The sequence below is a fragment of the Plecotus auritus genome (assembly GCF_963455305.1).
Source record: "Plecotus auritus genome assembly, chromosome: 6".
Taxonomy (NCBI): Eukaryota; Metazoa; Chordata; class Mammalia; order Chiroptera; family Vespertilionidae; genus Plecotus; species Plecotus auritus.
Genome location: NC_137773.1, coordinates 62255256 through 62274725, shown reverse-complemented (window position 1 = coordinate 62274725; position 19470 = coordinate 62255256). Strand labels below are relative to the sequence as shown.

At 39.4% G+C, this 19470-nt stretch overlaps 1 protein-coding gene across 1 annotated transcript; it reads left to right on the top strand.

Moving 5' to 3' along the window:
* The first annotated feature begins 1502 nt into the window (after positions 1–1502).
* PLRG1 (pleiotropic regulator 1) lies at positions 1503–19017 on the top strand. Its single transcript, XM_080675068.1, has 15 exons — positions 1503–1624; positions 3382–3488; positions 6126–6268; positions 6998–7051; positions 7986–8079; positions 8290–8356; positions 9502–9603; positions 11284–11376; positions 13995–14144; positions 14632–14733; positions 15341–15443; positions 16364–16472; positions 17425–17564; positions 18049–18242; positions 18801–19017. Exons 1-15 carry the CDS (start codon positions 1616–1618, stop codon positions 18858–18860), a joined length of 1527 nt encoding a protein of 508 aa, XP_080531194.1. The 5' UTR covers positions 1503–1615; the 3' UTR covers positions 18861–19017.
* The last annotated feature ends 453 nt before the right edge of the window (positions 19018–19470 follow it).

Sequence of the window (19470 nt, the reverse complement as noted above, 5' to 3'; positions counted from 1 at the left end):
TTTGATAAATATTTTTAAATTGATTTTTAGAGCGAGAGGGAGAGAGAGAGACATCAATGTGAGAGCAAAACATAGATTGGCTGCCTCTGGCATGCCCCCTACCTCAGAATCCAGCCCACAGTAGATGCCAGGGCAGAACCAACTTTTTGACGCCCGACCAAGTGAGCCACACCAACAAGGGTGGTTAAGATTTCTAGTTAAGGAAGAAGAAATAATATTTATCATTTTTATGAGCATAAAAATGAGAAAAAGCTTCCTATAAAAAACCAATAAAATGCGTATAAAAATTGATAATGAAATCTACTCGTGATTTCCTGTCATTATTCAAAGGCAAAGGACACACATATTTGAAAGAGAATAAAGAGATCTCAATATTGGTGAGTTTTTTAAAAAGTAGTTTAACCAAAGAAGGGAGGCCTTCCTTTAAATTTGTATTATTGGTTTCACAGGAACAGACTTAATGTTTACATTTAAGTTATTCCCATCAATTTTAGGGAAAAATCCTCCTCCCCTTATGAAGAGCAGCAGCGACCCCTACTGCTCAAATAAGACACCCTGGTGTCGGCTGGGACAGGGATTCTCAATCTGGTCACCTAGATCCTTTTAAGAATCCATAGAAATCTATAGATCCCCTCCCTCACCAGAACAAAATTTAGGTTCTTATTAACACAAAATTTGCATACAATATAGGTAATTTATGGATCCCTGAGCTAGATAACAGGGTCACTGAGCTCTAAAACTTTCAAGTGTATAATTCTGTGAATTCAAGAGCTTTTTAAAATTTGGAGCACAATCTAGTCCAAATTACCAAAATCATTACAATGTTTTCATGCGTCTGGATTTACACATTTTTTTTGAGGGGGGGGGGAGGAAGGTTAACAAGCTAATAGCCCTAATAGACTATTATATTTCCAGATATATTAGAATCTTGCTTACATTTCTATAACTTTATTGCCATTTAAAATCATGTTCTATTGTATAGTTATTACTGTCTTTATAATTATATGAAATCTAGCACAGCATGTATTTTAGAATTATGGCATTTTCCTTGCAAGCCCTACCATCAGTGACCATCGTCAGAGAAAATTAGTTCTCGGCAAAACTCACACTCAAATTCAGAATGATTGCATTTGCAAGTATGACCTTAATGGGTTTAATTAATTAAAAATTAATGAATTTCTAAATGAGATAATCAGTTCACATTGCTATACTTTTGATAGATTTTTCCTCCCTCTCAAAGTATACTCAGTATGCCCTGGGGACAAGTTCAGTGGAACTGATTAGGTTAAGAAAAAGGCAAGGCCAGTGAAATGTTCGTCTATTCAAGTTTGCAAACGCGCTATTCCACCCCATTTTTCTTTATTTCTAGAAACGCACGCTTCCAGGAGCCTGGGCTCCTCAAGACGCGGGACTCCGCCCCAGAGGAGGCCGGGAGGAGGAAGGCCCGCCCCCGAGCCCAGGCCGCCTGCGGCGGACCAGCGCGGGCTGTGTGGATCTACGTCACATCCGGCGTCAGGGCCCCAGGTTCCGGAAGAGGCTGCACAGTGGTGGCGGCTGTTTCTGCCTTGATGTTTAGTGTCTTTGCTGCCGGAGCCAGGGAATACACGGCAGCATCATGGTCGAGGTAGAATGACGCTTGGGTGCTGGAGTATTTGCTCTGGGGCTGTTTTTCGTTGGCGGCGGGCGTGGGGGGTCGAGTGTGTTGCGACTCTAGGCAGAGTGGAGGCTGCGAGGGAGGCTTGTTTGGCCGAGGCCGGGTGTCTCAGGGTTTTCTGGAGGGAGAGAGGCTGGATGAGAGCACGGGTCGGAGGTTGCGGCCAAGCGGGAAGCCTGAGATCATGCCTGCAGCTCTTAGTTGACCCTGGGGCACTGGTGGTGGGCATTGTGTTTGGGGGCGGGCCTTCTGTCCACGTCCGACCGCTGGTATTCAGCGCCCGCGGGGTCGTGTCAGTGATTCTGTGTCCGATGAGACTCGTGGTCTTCTCTGGTGTTGTTCACCGTGTCTCTTACTCCAGCTGTTCCCCAGGAAAAATTGTGCCTCTTTCCCTAGCTGGAACAATCATTCTGTGAGCAAGCCTTGCCTCTGTTTTCTCAGAACTATTTCTTGACTTTTGTCTATAGACTCTATACCCACTGCCATCACCTTAATTCACACCAACATCATCTTTCTCCTGGACAGGTGAATTAGCTCTCAGCTGGTCTCCTTGTTTCCATTTTTGTTACAGCTCCCCTTCTCCCCAACCAATATGTTTTAAAATGTAAGTTGGTCCTGCTTTTCTTGCTTAAAACCCTTTACTAGCCCTTTGTTATTAGAGCGAAAATACAGACAGTTGCAATGGTCTTAAAAAAAATCACCTGACCTGCACCTGGTCTGTCCACCGTTGCAACCTTATCTTGCATCCCAACTCATCCTCTCATTGAATATATGTAACTATTGTGCAGCTCCTGGCATTATTTGCGTTACTGAACATCTTTGTTCATGGCATTTTTCTCTCTGCCTGGATTGTTTTTACCTTTCTTTCTGTGCAAGGCTAACTTCCTTTCTGCTTAAATACCACTTCAGAGAGATCTCTTATATCCTAGGTTCTTGCTCCATTTTCTGGTCCCTTGCTTATTTCCTTCATAGTACTTATTAAAATGTTGGGTTATTTTGCTTATTTTTATTTGTCTTGAGCACAGGGGCCAGACTGTCTTTTCATCATGCTATTGTTAGCTCCTGCCATAGTACCTACCAGACATATAGTAGTAGCTCAGTACATTTTTATTGAATAAACTAGAGACTCGGTGCACAACATTTGTGACTGGGGGTGGGGGGTGAGGGTCCCTCAGCCCGGCCTGTGCCCTTTTGTAGTCTGGGAGCCCTTGGGGGATGTCCGACTGCCGGCTTAGGCCCACAGCGGGCCTAAGCCTGCAGTCGGACATCCTTAGCGCTGCCACTGCCACGGAGGCAGGAGAGGCTCCCGCCACTGCTGCTGCGCTTGCCAGCAGTGACCCGGCTTCTGGCTGAGCGGCAATCCGCCTGTGGAAGTGTACTGACAACCAGGGGGCAACTCCTGTGTTGAGCGTCTGCCCCCTGGTGGTCAGTGCGCATCATAGTGACCATTGGTCTGTGTTCGGTTGATTTGCATATTACCCTTTTATTATTTAGGAGGATAGGATGACTAATTTTAAGCATCGCTCACTTGGTCAACTTGGGGCTCTAGCCAAAAAGGAGCTTCATCTTTTTATCTGAACTTGACTGCCATAGCTTGCTATAAATAGCTGTGGTGAGTGGTGCAAAGTTTTTTACATTTTTAAATATGTTATAACTAATTTGATTTTAATTTAGGTTTGATATGTATAATTTGTAGCTAGACATGTAATTACACTTTTTATTTCTAGGAGGTACAGAAACATTCTGTGCATACACTGGTGTTCAGGTCATTGAAGAGGACCCATGACATGTTTGTAGCCGACAATGGAAAACCTGTGCCTTTGGATGAAGAGAGGTAGGTATAGTTTCCTTTTTAATTGCTAGACTAGTTAAATTTCTAATATTGGGGGAAGAGAGCAGGAAGAGGGGAACCTTTAAAGTTTAGTGAGTGATACTACAGACATAAGTGATCTATTCAATAATGAGTAGTGTTAGGGCATAATTTAAGCTGAGCTGACTTTTTTTTTTGCCTTATCTTGTACATTAATTAATTAATTGCATTTTATAAATACTCAGTAATTAGGAGAGTCCCTTTTATGTGTTATCCTATCTAATAAAGAGGGAATATGCTAATTAACCATCACTCCGTCACAAAGATGGCTGCACCCACAGCTGAGGCCAAGTTCCCATAAGGAGTCTTAACAAGCAATCAGCAGGGACCTGAGGCTATGCCCTCCCCTGCCCCCATGGGGCTTGACAGGGGACCTCAAGGTGCACTTCCCATCCTGGTGCTGGGCTAGGGGACCTCAGGCTGCTCCCCCCGCCCCAGCGCCAGGCCGGGGGACCTCAGGCCACACACCCCACCCCAGCACCGAGCCAGGGGACCTGAGGCTGCGTCCCCCTGCCTGGCAGGGCTTGACAGGGGACCTCAAGGTGCACCCCGAGTGCTGGGTCGGGGGAACTCAGGCTGCACCCCCCGCCCAGGGGGGACCTGAGGCTGCACCCCCCTGCCGATGGGGCTTGACAGGGGACCTGAGGCTGTTCCTCTCTCCCGGTGCCTGGCCGGGGGACCTGAGGCTGCGCCCCCCCCACCCCCCTCCTGGCGAGGCTTGACGGGGGACCTAAGGCCATGCCCCCCACCCAGCAGGGCTTGACAGGGGATCTCAGGCCATGTCCCACACCTGGTGGGGATTGACGGGGACCTCAAGGCATGCCCCCTCACCCCAGTCTGGGCTGGGGGACCTCAGGCACCGGGCCAGGGGACCTGAGGCTACGTTCCCTGGCCGGAGGGGCGTGACAAGGGTGGGACTAGCCAGGTCTGGATCTATCCCAATGAGGCGGGGGCGGGGGGGGGGGCGGCCGGGTCTGGGTCTCAGGCAATTTTGAGGCACATGTGGGTGAGTGGGTTCTTGACTCTGGGTCCCATTGTGTGCCCCAGACTCTGACAGGAGGAAGGTTTTCATATACATTTTACTAATTTTCTTTCATCTCTGACACTTCTATTATAGAGAAAGGGCAAATAGCAATATTAAATTATTTCCTCTAATTAATCCCCTTTTAATGTGCACAAATTTCATGCACCGGGCCACTAGTATTTTATAATCAGTCATTTTGAATGTGCTTTCAGCTTCTCTCCCGCTGCTCTCAGAGCCTTGCTGAGTTGAACTGTACCTGGCCAGTACTTCTACTCCCATCTTTTCTTATTAGTATGTTGAAGATTTTTGGTAGCATATTTTTGGTTCTACATGTCCAGCTCCAGTCTGGGATTTACATTATGTGCAGCATTCCTCTTTTGCCATTTACCCTTCTTTTAAAATCTGCTTAATTACTCAAACAAGCATTTATATTTAATTTGTAAAGTGTACTATTTTTTTTTTTTAAAGAATAGTTTATTGATTTTTTTTTTCTAGAAAGAGAGGAAGGGAAAGGGGGGAGAGAGAGAAACATCGATATGCAAGCACCCATAACCTGGGCATGTGCCCTTGACTGGGAATTAAACCGGCAACCTCCTCATGCATTGAACGATGCCAGGGCTAACATGGACTATTTTTAAAAGTAATATAGGTACAATTTAAAAATAATGATTGAACTAACTAAGTACTTTGATTAGTTCTAACTTTTTAAAAAAATATATTTTATTGATTTTTTACAGAGAGGAAGGGAGAGGGATAGAGAGTTAGAAACATCGATGAGAGAGAAACATCTATCAGCTGCCTCCTGTATACCCCCTACTGGGGATGTGCCCACAACCAAGGTACATGTCCTTGACTGGAATCGAACCCGGGACCCTTCAGTCCACAGGCCAACGCTCTATCCACTGAGCCAAACCAGTTAGGGCGATTAGTTCTAACTTTTTTCGATATATCCAATAAAGGTTACTAGAAAACTTTTACTATATTTTTTAATTTAGACAGTTGAAGGAAAATATTTCGACTTCCAGGTTTGTTTGTTTTTTTAAAGATGTTTTAGTTTATATTTTAAAATCAGATCCTTTATACCTCATGAATCATTGATTTACAAACTATAACAATATTTAGATGGATTCTATGTGGTGGATTGTGAATTAAAGTGTGGAAATGAGCCCTGACAGGTGTGCCTCAGTTGGTTGAAGATCGTCCCATACACCAAAAGATTGCTGGTTCGATTCCTGCTCAGGGTACATGTCCAAGTTTTGGGTTCCGTCCCAGGTCGGGCTGCATACAGAAGACAACTAATCGATGTTTTTCTCTGGCATCAGTGTTTCTCTCTCTCTCCCTTCATCTCTCTAAAAATTAATAAAAACGTTTTTTAGAAAGGGGGAAATGAACTTGGAAATTATGAACTTTTTAAAGTGCAGTTTTACTTTAAAATTTTTATAGAAACTTTTTCTACATGATTAGGCAAACCTAATAAGCTATTTAAGTACTTGTTTCCTGGCTATCTGTGAATGTGTTTATATTGGGGGATATATTTAAAGTACTTAAAGATACATTCTTATAACTTTTTAAAATAGTCACAAACGAAAAATGGCAGTAAAGCTACGGAATGAGTATGGTCCTGTGTTGCACATGCCTACTTCGAAAGAAAATTTTAAAGAGAAGGGTCCTCAGAATGCATCAGATTCATATGGTCATAAACAATATCCTGCAAATCAAGGTGAGTATGGCATTGTCAGAAATGTAAGGACTTATATATGAATTTTAAAAATAGATACATGAAATCTGTTATTAGTACCCCTCCTGGGAGGACCAATTAGAGCCAAACCCTCTTTAACACCTATATCTGTATTGATTTCCCCATTGGAGTAGTAAGTGAGATTATTGGTTGGTAGATTTTTTCTGTAGGAAATGGGAAAGAGGTAGTATAATGATGGCAGAAATTCTTAGGATATGGAGAAGGTCATGATGGAGATTAAAGGAAAAATTCTTTATATGTGGGGAGACTGTCTGTCTCTTTTTCAGAAAGATGACATTAAGTACTGCAATTGTAGTGAATAAAGACAATCCAAGATCCCCCAGGGAAACCATTTGCTTAGAAGAAAAACCAGAGTGGACTATTACTTTATAGGATGATCGCTACACAGCATTGCTTTAAATGCACAACTTTCTTGACATGTTAGCAAATGGTCAAGGAAATCACTATATACGTGATCTTTAGAAGTCAAAACAAAAATGATCAACTTACCTTATTCTGAGGCTTGTGTTTAGTTGTGACATATTTAGAAATCTGGTTGATAATTTAATATTTAATTCATTAAAAGAGGTGATACTAGTACATAAGATAAATTTTGCCATTGATAAATCTCTCTACCCATCTGTCTCTCTCTCTCTCTCTCTCTCTCTCTCTCTCTCTCTCTCTCTCTCTCTCTCTCTTTCTCTCTCTCAGGACAAGAAGTTGAATATTTGGTGACAGGTACACATCCCTATCCACCAGGACCTGGTAAGTGAGCTACATATTGAAAGAGTTGTACTGTCACATATATTTCTGTGAATGAGTTAATAATATGACTCCTGTAGCCTATAAAATAAGCTCAATAGCCAGGCATAACTTTTTAGATGATAATGAACTAATACTTAGTATCACAAGCATTTATTCGGCAAACATACTTAGCCAGTTAACTGCCACAATATTTTGAATTTAATTTAAAAAGGTCCGCCACTTACGTCTATAGACGCTTATGGCGTGCAAATGGTTAAGCATCTATATTTTCTTATGCACTATGCTAGGAATTCAAAGACAATAAGACTGCTCCAGACTAAGACAAGCTTATTTGGAGGTTTAGGCAGACAAAAATATCACTAAGCTTATAAAAATGATATTAGAAGCGTTAGTATAGAAGCAGCTATGATAGAAATGTTTCCTGGTGTGTATGTATGGAGGAATTGGCACACAAATGGAGTGGCCAGTATAACAGGGTAGAAGATAAAAATCTTAGTATATCTAGGTTCTAGTAATTTTAGAGTACAGAATTCACTATATTGAAAGGATAGGAGAATTTCTGCTGCTTGTTGTATGTTATACATTTACTCTTCAAAACGTTCTGTTAATATTTAGGTAACTGCTTAGTTTTTATATCTGATGGTAATATCCCAAGATTATAGAAATTTAACTTTACTGTCTTGGACTTTGCTAATACCAAGCTGCTTGAGATTAAATTAAATTTAAGTTATATATTGTTAGGCAATATTTGTGGTAAAAAGTTAGTGACAAAAGACATACAAAACGTAATCAGTTTTTGAAATATCATCACATGGAGATATTCACCGTTACCTTTTTGGTATGGTTTCCTCCAGTGTTTTATTTTAAATGCATGTGAATAAAAACAAAGATAGCTACTAACAGGGTTTTGTGTGTGTTTTTTAAATTTTAACAGGGGTTGCTTTAACAGCAGATACTAAGATCCAAAGAATGCCAAGTGAATCAGCTGCACAGTCCTTAGCTGTAGCATTACCTTCTTCTCAGGCCAGGTATGAAATATGCTTCTCATTATAAGGATTTTGCAAGCATAGTTCGCTGTTCACATTTTTTCCCTCATTTTAAAAATTGTTTGTTTATAAGTGTATTACAGGTCATTTTTCTTTATCAGTGCTTACAAAAATTTAACATAATAAAATTCATCCCACAGAACATGTGATCAGAGGGATTAAGTTCTTAGAATCTGATATTTTTTGCCTCAGGGTTGATGCCAATCGTGCTGCACCTGCTGTAGGCTCTGACCGTTCGCAGCCTGCAGGGATGACTTTGGTAAGTTTCTCTGTGTCAGATCACACTGCAGGTGTCTACCTTTTGGGACATGTTGCCTAATTTTCCTTTATTCTATTTAAGTTTCCCCAAAATTTAAGTTGCTAGTGAATTGACATATATTTTAGAATTTAAAATTGTGTTAACTCTGTGTCTGCTTACACATTGTTATTTATATTTATTTTGGTGAAGATAATGTGACATTGCTCTTTATTATCCACTATTTAAAATACAAGATTTTATTCTGAGACTTGTATTAGTATGTTTTAGATATGAAAGCCTTTTTAAAATTAAACTCTCAGTTGATTTATACAGTTAAGTTGAGTACTAAAAGTTTATCTACAAGTAAATGGCAACTACTGTTACTGGTAGAAGTGGTTAGAGAAAGAATACCTGGAAATAAGTGTCAGCTTTACTTCTTCACATATTATGCACTTGGTTTGACTTTATGAAGTGAATGGGTGTGTAGTCCTTCCACCACATCCTGTTTTTAGTCTCCATTCGCAGGTCTCTGCTCAGGCTTTCTGCCTCCTTTGGAGGAAATAATGTTAGCTTCTTGACGGTTGGAACTTTATGGGCTTAAGTATTTTTCGATAAATGGATACTGTAACAGTAGATTGCATATTAGCTAGAATGCCTTTTAAAAAGAGTATTGAAATTTTTGGGGGGAAGATAGAAGGACCTGTCAGTGTCTCCACTGCAATATTAAATCAATGATGTTAAAATATGACAAGGGCAATGGCATTAATCCATTATAGTCACGTTAAAAATGAGGCACATAGGTTACATAATTTTTACCCAAGGTCAATCAACTATTAATTGGTAGAGCTGGGTTTTGAACTTATGCACAGTGATATATGCTCTTAACTTCAATGTTCTGCCTCTACGATTTTTAAATTGCTTTTTTAAATTAACATATATAAAATACAGTTTTTATTAGAAATCTTAGACTCATTTTCTAGCTATGCAAACATTTTTAGCTGCCCTTTCTCTTCGTGGGGTGGAGGGAGCTGCTTTCAAAAATTCCCTCTTTGAATTTCCATTTCTGAGAAAACTTTCATAAATCCCCTCTTCACATTTCCATTTTTGATAACATGAAAACTTAAGTGTGATATCTTTAATAATAATGTAATCTGTTCCACACCTAGGCTGTTATGGAGGGTGGCAATGCCAAGAACTCTACACTCATGGCAAAGAAGGCCCCGACAATGCCAAAACCCCAGTGGCACCCACCATGGAAACTCTACAGGGTGAGTGAATCTGTATATTATTCCACTACATGAAACGTGGTCACTACTTTCCACTTGACAAGAGCTACGAATAGATTAAGGAGAAAAAAGAATGAAAATGGGAACTGGTAAAGTGGTCTGAGGTTGGGTGGGGGAAGGGGCTTAGGCACTATCTTAAAAAATATCTTGGAAAGCAGACTTGTATTTTGTATAAAATATTGATAGAAAACTACTTAATGTGGAGAGCAGGTGAAATAAATTTCGCAATGTGCTTGAGGTATTTAATATGGAGCTCAAGGGGAAAAACTGTATTTTAGTACATTTCTTTCGCTCTACTGATTATCTTTTAAATTATAGTAAATTAAAATGATTTAATATGTACCAGATCTAAAGTAAAATGTATATAGTAGGGAAATTGCACAGCTACTTATAATTTAAGTATGTTATACTTTACTTTTCAGTACCGTACAGTAAAATAGATTTTCTTTGGGTATACAGAGCTAATAAATTTAATAGCTATACTAGATTTGGGTAGCCATTACCATAATCAGGATATAGAAGTTCCATTTTTTATATCCACACCCTTCCCCAACCCTGGCGACCATTTGTTTTCCATCACTGTGTCTTTTAAACTGCGTCACATAAATGGAATCATTCAGTGTGTTCCCTTTGGGGCTTTCTTCACTCAGCTTAATGCCTTTGAGATTCATCCAAGTTGTTACAAGTAGTAATACATTCCTTTCTATTGCTGAGTAGTAGTCCATTGTATAGCTATACCACAGTTTGTGCATTCATTCATTGATTGAAGGTAATTTAATACTTAATATCATTCAAAACTCTATAATTGTCAAATAATCTTAAAATCTTACTAGAGACCTGGTGCAGGAAAATCGTGCACTGGAGGGGGAGTTCCCTCAGTTGACCTGCGCCCTCTCGCAGACTGGGAGCCCTTAGGGGATGTCTGACTGACGGCTTAGGCCTGTCAGTCGGACATCCTTAGCACTGCCACGGTGAGAGGCTCCCGCCATCGCTGCTACACTCACCAGCCATGAGCTCGGTTTCTGGCTGAGTGGTGCTCCCCCTGTGGGAACACACTGACCACCAGGGACAGCTCCTGCATTGAGCGTCTGTCTCTTGGTGGTCAGTGCGTGTCATAGAGACCAGTTGTTCTGCCATCAGGCCAAAACTGGCTCTAATATCCCCTGAGGGATCCCAGATTGCGAGAGGGCACAGGCCAGGCCAAGGGACCCCACTGGTGCATGATTGGGGCTGGGGAGGGAGGTGGGAGGTTGGCCAGCTGGGGAGGGACTGCGAGAGGGCTCCAGGGTGTGTCTGGCCCATCTTGCTCAGTCCCAATCAGCCGGACCCCAGCAGCAAGCTAACCTACCGGTCGTAGTGTCTGCCCCCTGCTGGTCAGTGCATGTCATGGTGACTGGTCAACCAGTCGACTGTCTGCCCCCTCAGTGCACATCATAGCAAGCAGTTGAATGGCCTTAGCATATCATTAGCATATTACGCTTTGATTGGTTGAACAGCCAACTGGACAGGCGGACACTTAGCATATTAGGCTTTTATTATATAGGATCATTTGAAGATGTTGGAGGTCAATTTAAATTTGAATGAACTTTAACTTACATGTAATGAGATGAAATTGAATAACCTTTAACTTATGTGTCTACCCATTCTACATTCTGAATACAGGTGATCAGTGGGCATCTTGGCTGGGTTCGATGTATTGCTGTGGAACCTGGAAATCAGTGGTTTGTTACTGGATCTGCTGACAGAACTATAAAGGTAATAAGGATAGAACTGCTTTGTATTTTCCATGTACATTTAATCTGTTTTAAATTATTTCCTGAGTTGGGAATTGCTCTTGTAGTTCCTCTGACTTCTTAGACCTGAGTATGAAGTAAAACTTACACAAGTTCCATGTGTTTGGAAAGTGGTATTTAAACAACAGTTTTTTCCAAATGGAATATGCTGACTACCTACCATAAATTCCTTGATATTTAAGTTTTTTCTTCTCTGGTTATAAAATTAAAGCATGATCATCTATAAAAAATGTGGAAAGTACAGAGAAGTATAAAAGAACATAGACCCATATATAATCCTACCACTGTCAAGTATTTGAATGAATTTCTCTTTAGTTTTTATTTCTGTGCATATGTATCAGTGCATTTTTTTCTGAGTTTTTTCCTTTGTGTATATATGTGTATCTTCTAAAAATCATGCTTGGTAATGTAATTTTCAACCTTGCTTTTTGCATTTAACATTATATCAGAGGCATATTTCTGTGAAAAAGCTAACATCTTTTTAAATGGTTCCATGGAAGTATATCACTTATGTATCCTATAATCAATTTTCTTTCCATTTTTTTATATTTATTGATTTCAGGGTGAGAGAGAGAAAAACAGATTTGTTGTTCCACTTATTTATGCATTCATTGATTGATTCTTCTATGTGTCCTGACTGGGGATCAAACCCGCAACCTTAGCATATCGGGTGAGCTACCCAGCCATGGCCAGCCTTTTCTGTTTTTAAATTATTTTCAATTCTTGGAAATGGAATTAATGGGTCAAACATTTTTGAAGTTGGCACCCAAAGCACAAATTATTTTCTAAAATGGTTAATTGATGCTTACAGTGTATGAGAGGATTCTTTTCAGCCTATTGATTGTGTATGTTTAAAAATTTCTGCTCATATGATAAGCAGAAATGGTTATGTTATATTGTAAATCAGAAGATGCCTTAACCAATAAGCCAAACTTATTTGGAGTCCTGTTCGCAAGCACTAGCGGGCCCAGAGGAAAACTCACTTCTCAAATTCTGGGGCCTAGTATGGTGGAAGTCTCCCTTATTTATATGTTTTCAGCTCTTTGTTTTCCAAATTTGGAATTAGACTTCTGGACCTTCTGAGAAAAAGTCCTGTGTGCTGGGACGGGCTGTGTCCCAGCACACAGAACTTTTTCTCAGAAGGTCCACTGCCCTCCCCTTCTGGCCTGATTGCCCCTAACCACCTCATATCTCAAGGCCTGGCCTGGCACCAGCACTAACAACTCTGTCTGGGGCATAGTTTATGGCTTCTCTGGAATGGGAGTAGTCTTATTTTCCCTATTATTTAAGCAAGCAAATGTTTACAGAAGCCAGAATAGCAGGGTTAAAATTTTACACAGCAGTTTTTACCCAAGATGGAGGTTACTATGCTTCAGTTTATCTAATCTTTGAAAAATTATTCATATAGAATTTTTAGTGAGGACCAATTTTTTGATACCTTATAAAACTACTTTCAGGATTTTTTAAATATTTACTTTATTGAGTTGTAATTGACATACAATATTAGGTTAGTTTTGGGTGTACAACATATTGATTCGCTATTTATTTATATTGTGATATGATCACCAAAAAGTCTAGTTAACATCTGTTGTGGTACATAGTTACAAGTTTGTGTGTTTTTTTCTTGTGATGAGAACTTTTAAGATGTACTCTCAGCAGCTTTCAAGTATGCAGTCCAGTATTATTAACTAGTCAACATGCATACATTAATGACATCCCCATAACTTACTAAGTTGTAACTGGAACTTTGTACCCTTTGACTCCCTCCACCCATTTTATCCATCCTTCACCCTGGCTTCTGGCACCACCAATCTGTTCTCTGTATCTATGAGCTTAGTTTTTCAGGTTTTTGTTTCTGTTTTAGATTCTGCATATAAGTGAGATCATGTTCTATTTGTCTTTTCTTTGACTTATTTTGTTTAGCATAATGCCCTTAAAGACAATTCATGTTGTCACAGGTGGCAAGATAATATTCCATTGTATGTATATATGCCACATTCTCTTTATGCATGTATCAGTTAATGAACACTTAGTTTCCTTAGGGGTTGTTTTTTGTTTTATTTTTAATCCTCACCTGAGGATATGCTTAGAGGGAGAGAGAGAGATACATCAATGGCACATCAATAGGTTGCCCTTGGTGAGCCCGCCAACCAGGATCAAACCCAAAACCCAGGTCTGTGCTCTGATCAGGAATGGAACCTGGAACTATTCGGTGCACAGGACAGTCTCAACCAACTGAGCTACTGCAGCCAGACTCCATAAGTTGTTGCCATCCTTGGCTAATGTAATACCATAACATTCATACTTTTGTTAACAATGATATCCTTTCTATGTTAAGAATATTCACTTTTTGTCATCTGTTACCAGTATTTTCCCAGTTTGAGCATGCCTTTTAATTCCGATTGCCCCCCTGCTTTTATTTTTGGTGGTAGGGGAGGGAGGGGTTTTGGCAAATAAAAAAAACCATTTTTATATGTTCATATCTTTCATATTTTGAAGAATTAATTTTAATATCAGGATCTTAAAATTTTGTTTTGGGATAACCAGCAAGGAGAAAAATGAAATATTCTTTGATTGCAGATCTGGGACTTGGCTAGTGGCAAATTAAAACTGTCATTAACTGGGCACATTAGTACAGTTCGTGGTGTGATAGTAAGCGCGAGGAGCCCATACCTGTTTTCCTGTGGAGAAGACAAACAGGTCAAATGCTGGGATCTTGAATATAATAAGGTAAGCTTGGATATAAGTATTGAAAACAGTGATTCTCTGAGATCTGCTCCTACTGAAGTGGATCAATGATGAAAATAGCCAAATCTGAGCATCAGAAGACCTTCCAGTCCACCTGATGCATGATCTCTGTAGTTCTGAGAAGCAAAAGTATAAAGTAATTTAAAACAACAAGTGTGTGCGCGCGCGCCCGCGTGTGTGTGTGTGTGTGTGTGTGTGTGTGTGTGTGTGTTAAGGTGACAGTGGGTAATTGAGGACTTGCTGATGGATGAATGAGATTGGGGAGGTAGGGACATATGTGTTTGAAAGGCTGATCAGTTCTGAGCAATGATGAAAAGGTTTGACTACTGACCTTTGTAATTATGAAGGTTTCTACACTTGACCTGAGCTCAGACTTGAATTGGAAGAAACACATAAAAACTCCACATATTATGAGCCACAGGTTTTCTTTCTAATTATAGAAATTTTAACTTTCCTGCTCTATTTGTAGGTTATAAGGCACTATCATGGACATCTGAGTGCAGTGTATGGTTTGGATTTGCACCCAACAATTGATGTGCTGGTAACCTGTAGTCGTGATTCAACTGCACGGGTAAATGGAATAGAGCTTGGTGTTTATCTTTAAATACATTGCATCTTATACTATACATATTTGGTATTGGAGTCATATATTGGTTGGTAAAGAATTAAAGGTAGTTACTTTGACCCACCAATAACCTAGTCCCTCTGTTTCCTGGCTTGTTTTTATACTTTCATCTTCAGTTCTGTGGCCTCACCAAGTTTATTGGGAATGCCCTGCCTCTGAAATGTGACACTCTCACAATCCGTTCTGTCATCGCAGGTTTCATTTAGTAGTTCCATTGTACTTATTCTTAACACTTTCAGTCTCCTACACCAGTGGTCGGCAAACTGCGGTTCGCGAGCCGCCGCGGTTTGCCGCTCTGTTGACTAATGAGTTTGCCAACCACTGTCCTACGCTTTTAGCTCCCCATCCCCCACCCCCCCATCAGATGTCTCCTAACTATAGCCCCCAGCCAGCTTCGAGATTATTCTTTCTCATTTAAGGCTTTCTTTATATTCAGGCACTGTTACGTATTAAATTCCCAACCTTGAGTTCATTCAGTTACCTGCCTGAGTTATGAATACCTATTCTCTGACAGTATGTCTGTTGTGTGTGTGTTTTGTTTTTTTTCTAATAGATTTGGGATGTGAGAACTAAAGCCAGTGTACATACATTATCTGGACATACAAATGCAGTTGCTACAGTGAGGTGTCAAGCTGCAGAACCACAAATTATTACTGGTAAAATTGATACTTTCAAGTTTACCATGTATTCATATCAACACATTATTGTACATGTATTTTTCATACTTGCTGTGACTCTTGCTTTGTATTGTGTATACTGTGTTTCTGTGTGCTTTTGAAATTTATTGTAGTAATATTTTATTCTGTTGTCATGTCAGACCTTTTACATATCATAGACTATGTCTTACACAGTCTTATGTAATGTCTGACTAGCATCAGAATTACTGGTTTAGAAAATTAAAATTAGAAGATAAGATACCCTGACGTCAGTAATCTTTAGAATAGGTTTGAGGCTTGTTTTAATTAAAATAAAGTTAATAACAATGGATCTTTAAAATTAGAAATTTCTGTGATGTATTTTATTAACTAAAATACCATTTGAATTTTTTCCTCCCCCTCCACTACGGGATAACATCATGTATGTGTTTTATCTGTTATTGGCATTTGTTCAAGCTGTTCAGTTGACAGCGCATCAAGCATGTATTACATTTTTGTTGTTGTTAATCCTCACCCAAGCATAATTTTCCATTGATTTTATGAGAGTCTAAGGGAGAGAGGGAGAGAGGGAGGTAGAGAGAGAAACATTGATGTGAGAGAGACACATCATTTGGTTGACTCCCACATATGCCTAACGGGGGCTGGGGTAGAACCTGCTCTTGACTGGGAATCTAACCTGCGATCCTTCTGTGCACTGGCCAGCGCTCTATCCATTGAGTCATGTCGGCCAGGTATGCATTTTTTTAAGAATTAAATTTAAAACCAACCTAAAATTTTGGAAGTACAAAGCAACTAGCCAAGAGTTTATATGACTTTCATTTAGTATGTATGTGTCTATGAGAGAACACTTCATATTTTATTATAGTTTTGCATTCTTTTTTCTTGATCTGTGTTTTGGGGATTACGTATTTTCATTACAGGAAGCCATGACACTACAATACGATTATGGGATTTGGTGGCTGGAAAAACAAGAGTCACATTAACAAATCACAAAAAATCAGTTAGAGCTGTGGTGTTACATCCAAGACAGTAAGTGTGTTTTCCTAATGAGTTTCTCTCCTTCCTTCAGTTTTTGGTATAGTACAGGAATACCAACTTTAGTACTACTTTGTAGTCATTTAGACACTCATTTACAGGCCTTTTCCTTATGTGGTATTTTGCTTCATGCCCTATATAAAATGAGGTTTTCTACATGGTAAATAATGATAATGTCAAATGAAACTATGAATAAGTCATATTTAAAAACTGGATGTCAACATAGAAGCTAAGAGTAGCTAGATTTAATGTTTTGGACATAAGTGTTGTTTATTGTACACTGAGATATACATAGAATAGTTTAGTTCTTAAGGGGGAAGTTAATATACATAGGAAAAAAAGATAGGAACAATGAACATTATAGTCAGGGTATCCAAAGAGGTGGAGCATAATATCCCAAGCTATTATTTGTTATATCACATCACCCTGACATTTTTCTGGCCATATTCATGTGTTTTCTCTCTTTCCTCTCCCTTTTTATCCCCCCACCCCTTCTCTTCTACTTTTTTTCCTTCCCTGTCTTTTTTACTCCCTTTCTTTCTCTCTCACTCCCTTTCTCTCTCTCTTACTCTTCCCCTCTGTTTCTTTCCTTGAGTTGTCCTCTTATCCCCTTGTCCCTCCAAAATAGTTGCACAACCCCTTGCCCTTTATGTGAATTCAGGGGTTTTCACGTTTATTGCTCTAGCTCAGTACAGGTCATTGGGGAAATGAGAGGAGAATAAAACATTAATCTAGGCCTCAAAACACATTTAAAGTAATTTGAAAATCTGACTTAACTTGGAAAAATGTCTTGATATTTTTACCTCTTGGTATGACAATAATATTTGGCTAACACTACATAGATCACTGAATACACATGCTAAATACAACAACATAATAAGCATCTTGACTACCATTTTATTTTTTTACTTGTTTTATTTTGTTGCTGTTTTTAATCTTATTTCAGTTACACATTTGCATCTGGTTCTCCAGATAACATAAAACAATGGAAATTCCCTGATGGAAGTTTCATTCAAAATCTTTCTGGTCATAATGCTATTATTAACACATTGACAGTAAATTCTGATGGAGTGCTCGTATCTGGAGGTAAAACGATTTTTATGATAAATTTGTTTTAGTCTGTCATTGTTTGTTTTAGTGAATGAGGAAATAATTGTAAAATTTCTAAGCCCTCACACCTAAATATTATAGATCTTGCCTAATGTATATTTGAATGTTTATATGTATGTTCATGCATATTCATAATACATGTAGCATATTTCATAGTTCAGCCTTCTCTGATTTTCCACGTGATAAATCTAAGTTTGGGATTTATGCTGGGAATCACCTAAAGTTTGGTTTCATATTCTGGAATTGGATGTCATTTTGTGGTGCTTTTTGAGGTTTGTAATAAATTCTGAATTAAGCACAAATGAAAGTGAACAAACCAATATTAAGAGAAGCTTGAGTGCCTTTGTCGTATATATCTTTATAGTTATTGCCATTGTGCTCAGCTAATGGTTCATGCTTAATGCTTGCCAACCTGAATTGTTGAAGGGATACCCAACTTAACTAGCTATTTCCATTTAAGCTGACAATGGAACCATGCATCTTTGGGATTGGAGAACTGGCTACAATTTCCAGAGAGTTCATGCAGCTGTGCAGCCTGGGTCTTTGGACAGTGAATCAGGAATATTTGCTTGTGCTTTTGATCAGTCTGAAAGTCGGTTACTAACGGCTGAAGCTGATAAAACTATTAAAGTGTACAGAGAGGATGATACAGCGGTAAGTTCTCAGTTTCACGTACATGTTAAAGTAATTCAACTGTACCAATTTTGCAAGTATATTCTCATTTTAAAGTTAATGAAATTATCAGAAGGGAAAATAATCTTTATAACGTTAAAGTATTTATCATCTGGAGTAGTGTCAGCTCATAGCTTTCTATATTGGTCTTATTGATGCCAATGAATCCATACATTGTTTTAATTTTATTCCAACTTTTCTTATTACAGTTACTGGGCAAATGTTGCAATAAGAACAACGGCAAATAGATTGCTATGCAAATGAATTCTAGAATCATCAGCTTTGGTGTTACTAGAGGATCTACATAGCAATTTTATTTGAGATGAAAAAACAAACTGGATTTGTAGTGAATCCACTCATTCTTTATTAGATTCAGATAATCCCAAAAGTTTGTCAACTGTTCCTGAAATTGTTAAATAACTTAAATATATAATGCCAAGTAATATAATTTAGAATAGGTACCTTATTTTTGGTAGGAAGGAAGTTACTAAATATGAAGAAAACTAATACTTTATTTTCTTACTACTTTTCTATTTTTAGACAGAAGAAACTCATCCAGTCAGCTGGAAACCAGAAATTATCAAGAGAAAGAGATTTTAATGTGACCTTGTCTTCATGGCGTTTTTTGTTTGTTTGTTTTTGTTTTTTTTTAGCTTGGTGGATATCCAGTCATTTTGTGCTCTGGCTAGCAGAAACTCAAACATGTTCGAATCATTGCTGCTTCATATTTTACAATAAAATGTACTGTCTCCCCCTCGCCATGTTTTTATTTCTAAAATAAACAATTTGAGGTCCTAGGAAGATACAGATAGCAAGCATATGCTGGCTTGTTGACTACAACTATTATGTAACTACTAGAGGCCCGGTGCATGAAATTGAAACTTTGTAGCCTTAGGTAATTTGCATACTCCCTCAGCCCAGCCTGCACCCTTTCCAATCTGGGACCCTTCGAGGGATATCCGACCGCCCGTTTAGGCCCGATCCTGGTAGGTTCGGGCATAAAAGGGCAGTTGGACATCCCTCTCACAATCCAGGACTGCTGGCTCCTAACTGCTCGCCTGCCTGCCTTCCTGATTGCCCCTAACCGCTTCTGCCTGCCAGCCTGATCACCCCCTAACCACTTCCCTGCCAGCCTGATTGATGCCTAACTGCTCCCCTGCCAGCCTGTTTGCCCCCAACTGCTCTCCCCTGCAGGCCTGGTTGCCCCAAA

Coding starts and splice junctions, on each gene's coding strand:
- PLRG1 (XM_080675068.1), top strand. Junction 9,604..11,283: donor CACCATGGAAACTCTACAGG/GTGAGTGAATCT, acceptor TTCTGAATACAG/GTGATCAGTGGGCATCTTGG. Junction 17,565..18,048: donor TGGAGTGCTCGTATCTGGAG/GTAAAACGATTT, acceptor TTTCCATTTAAG/CTGACAATGGAACCATGCAT.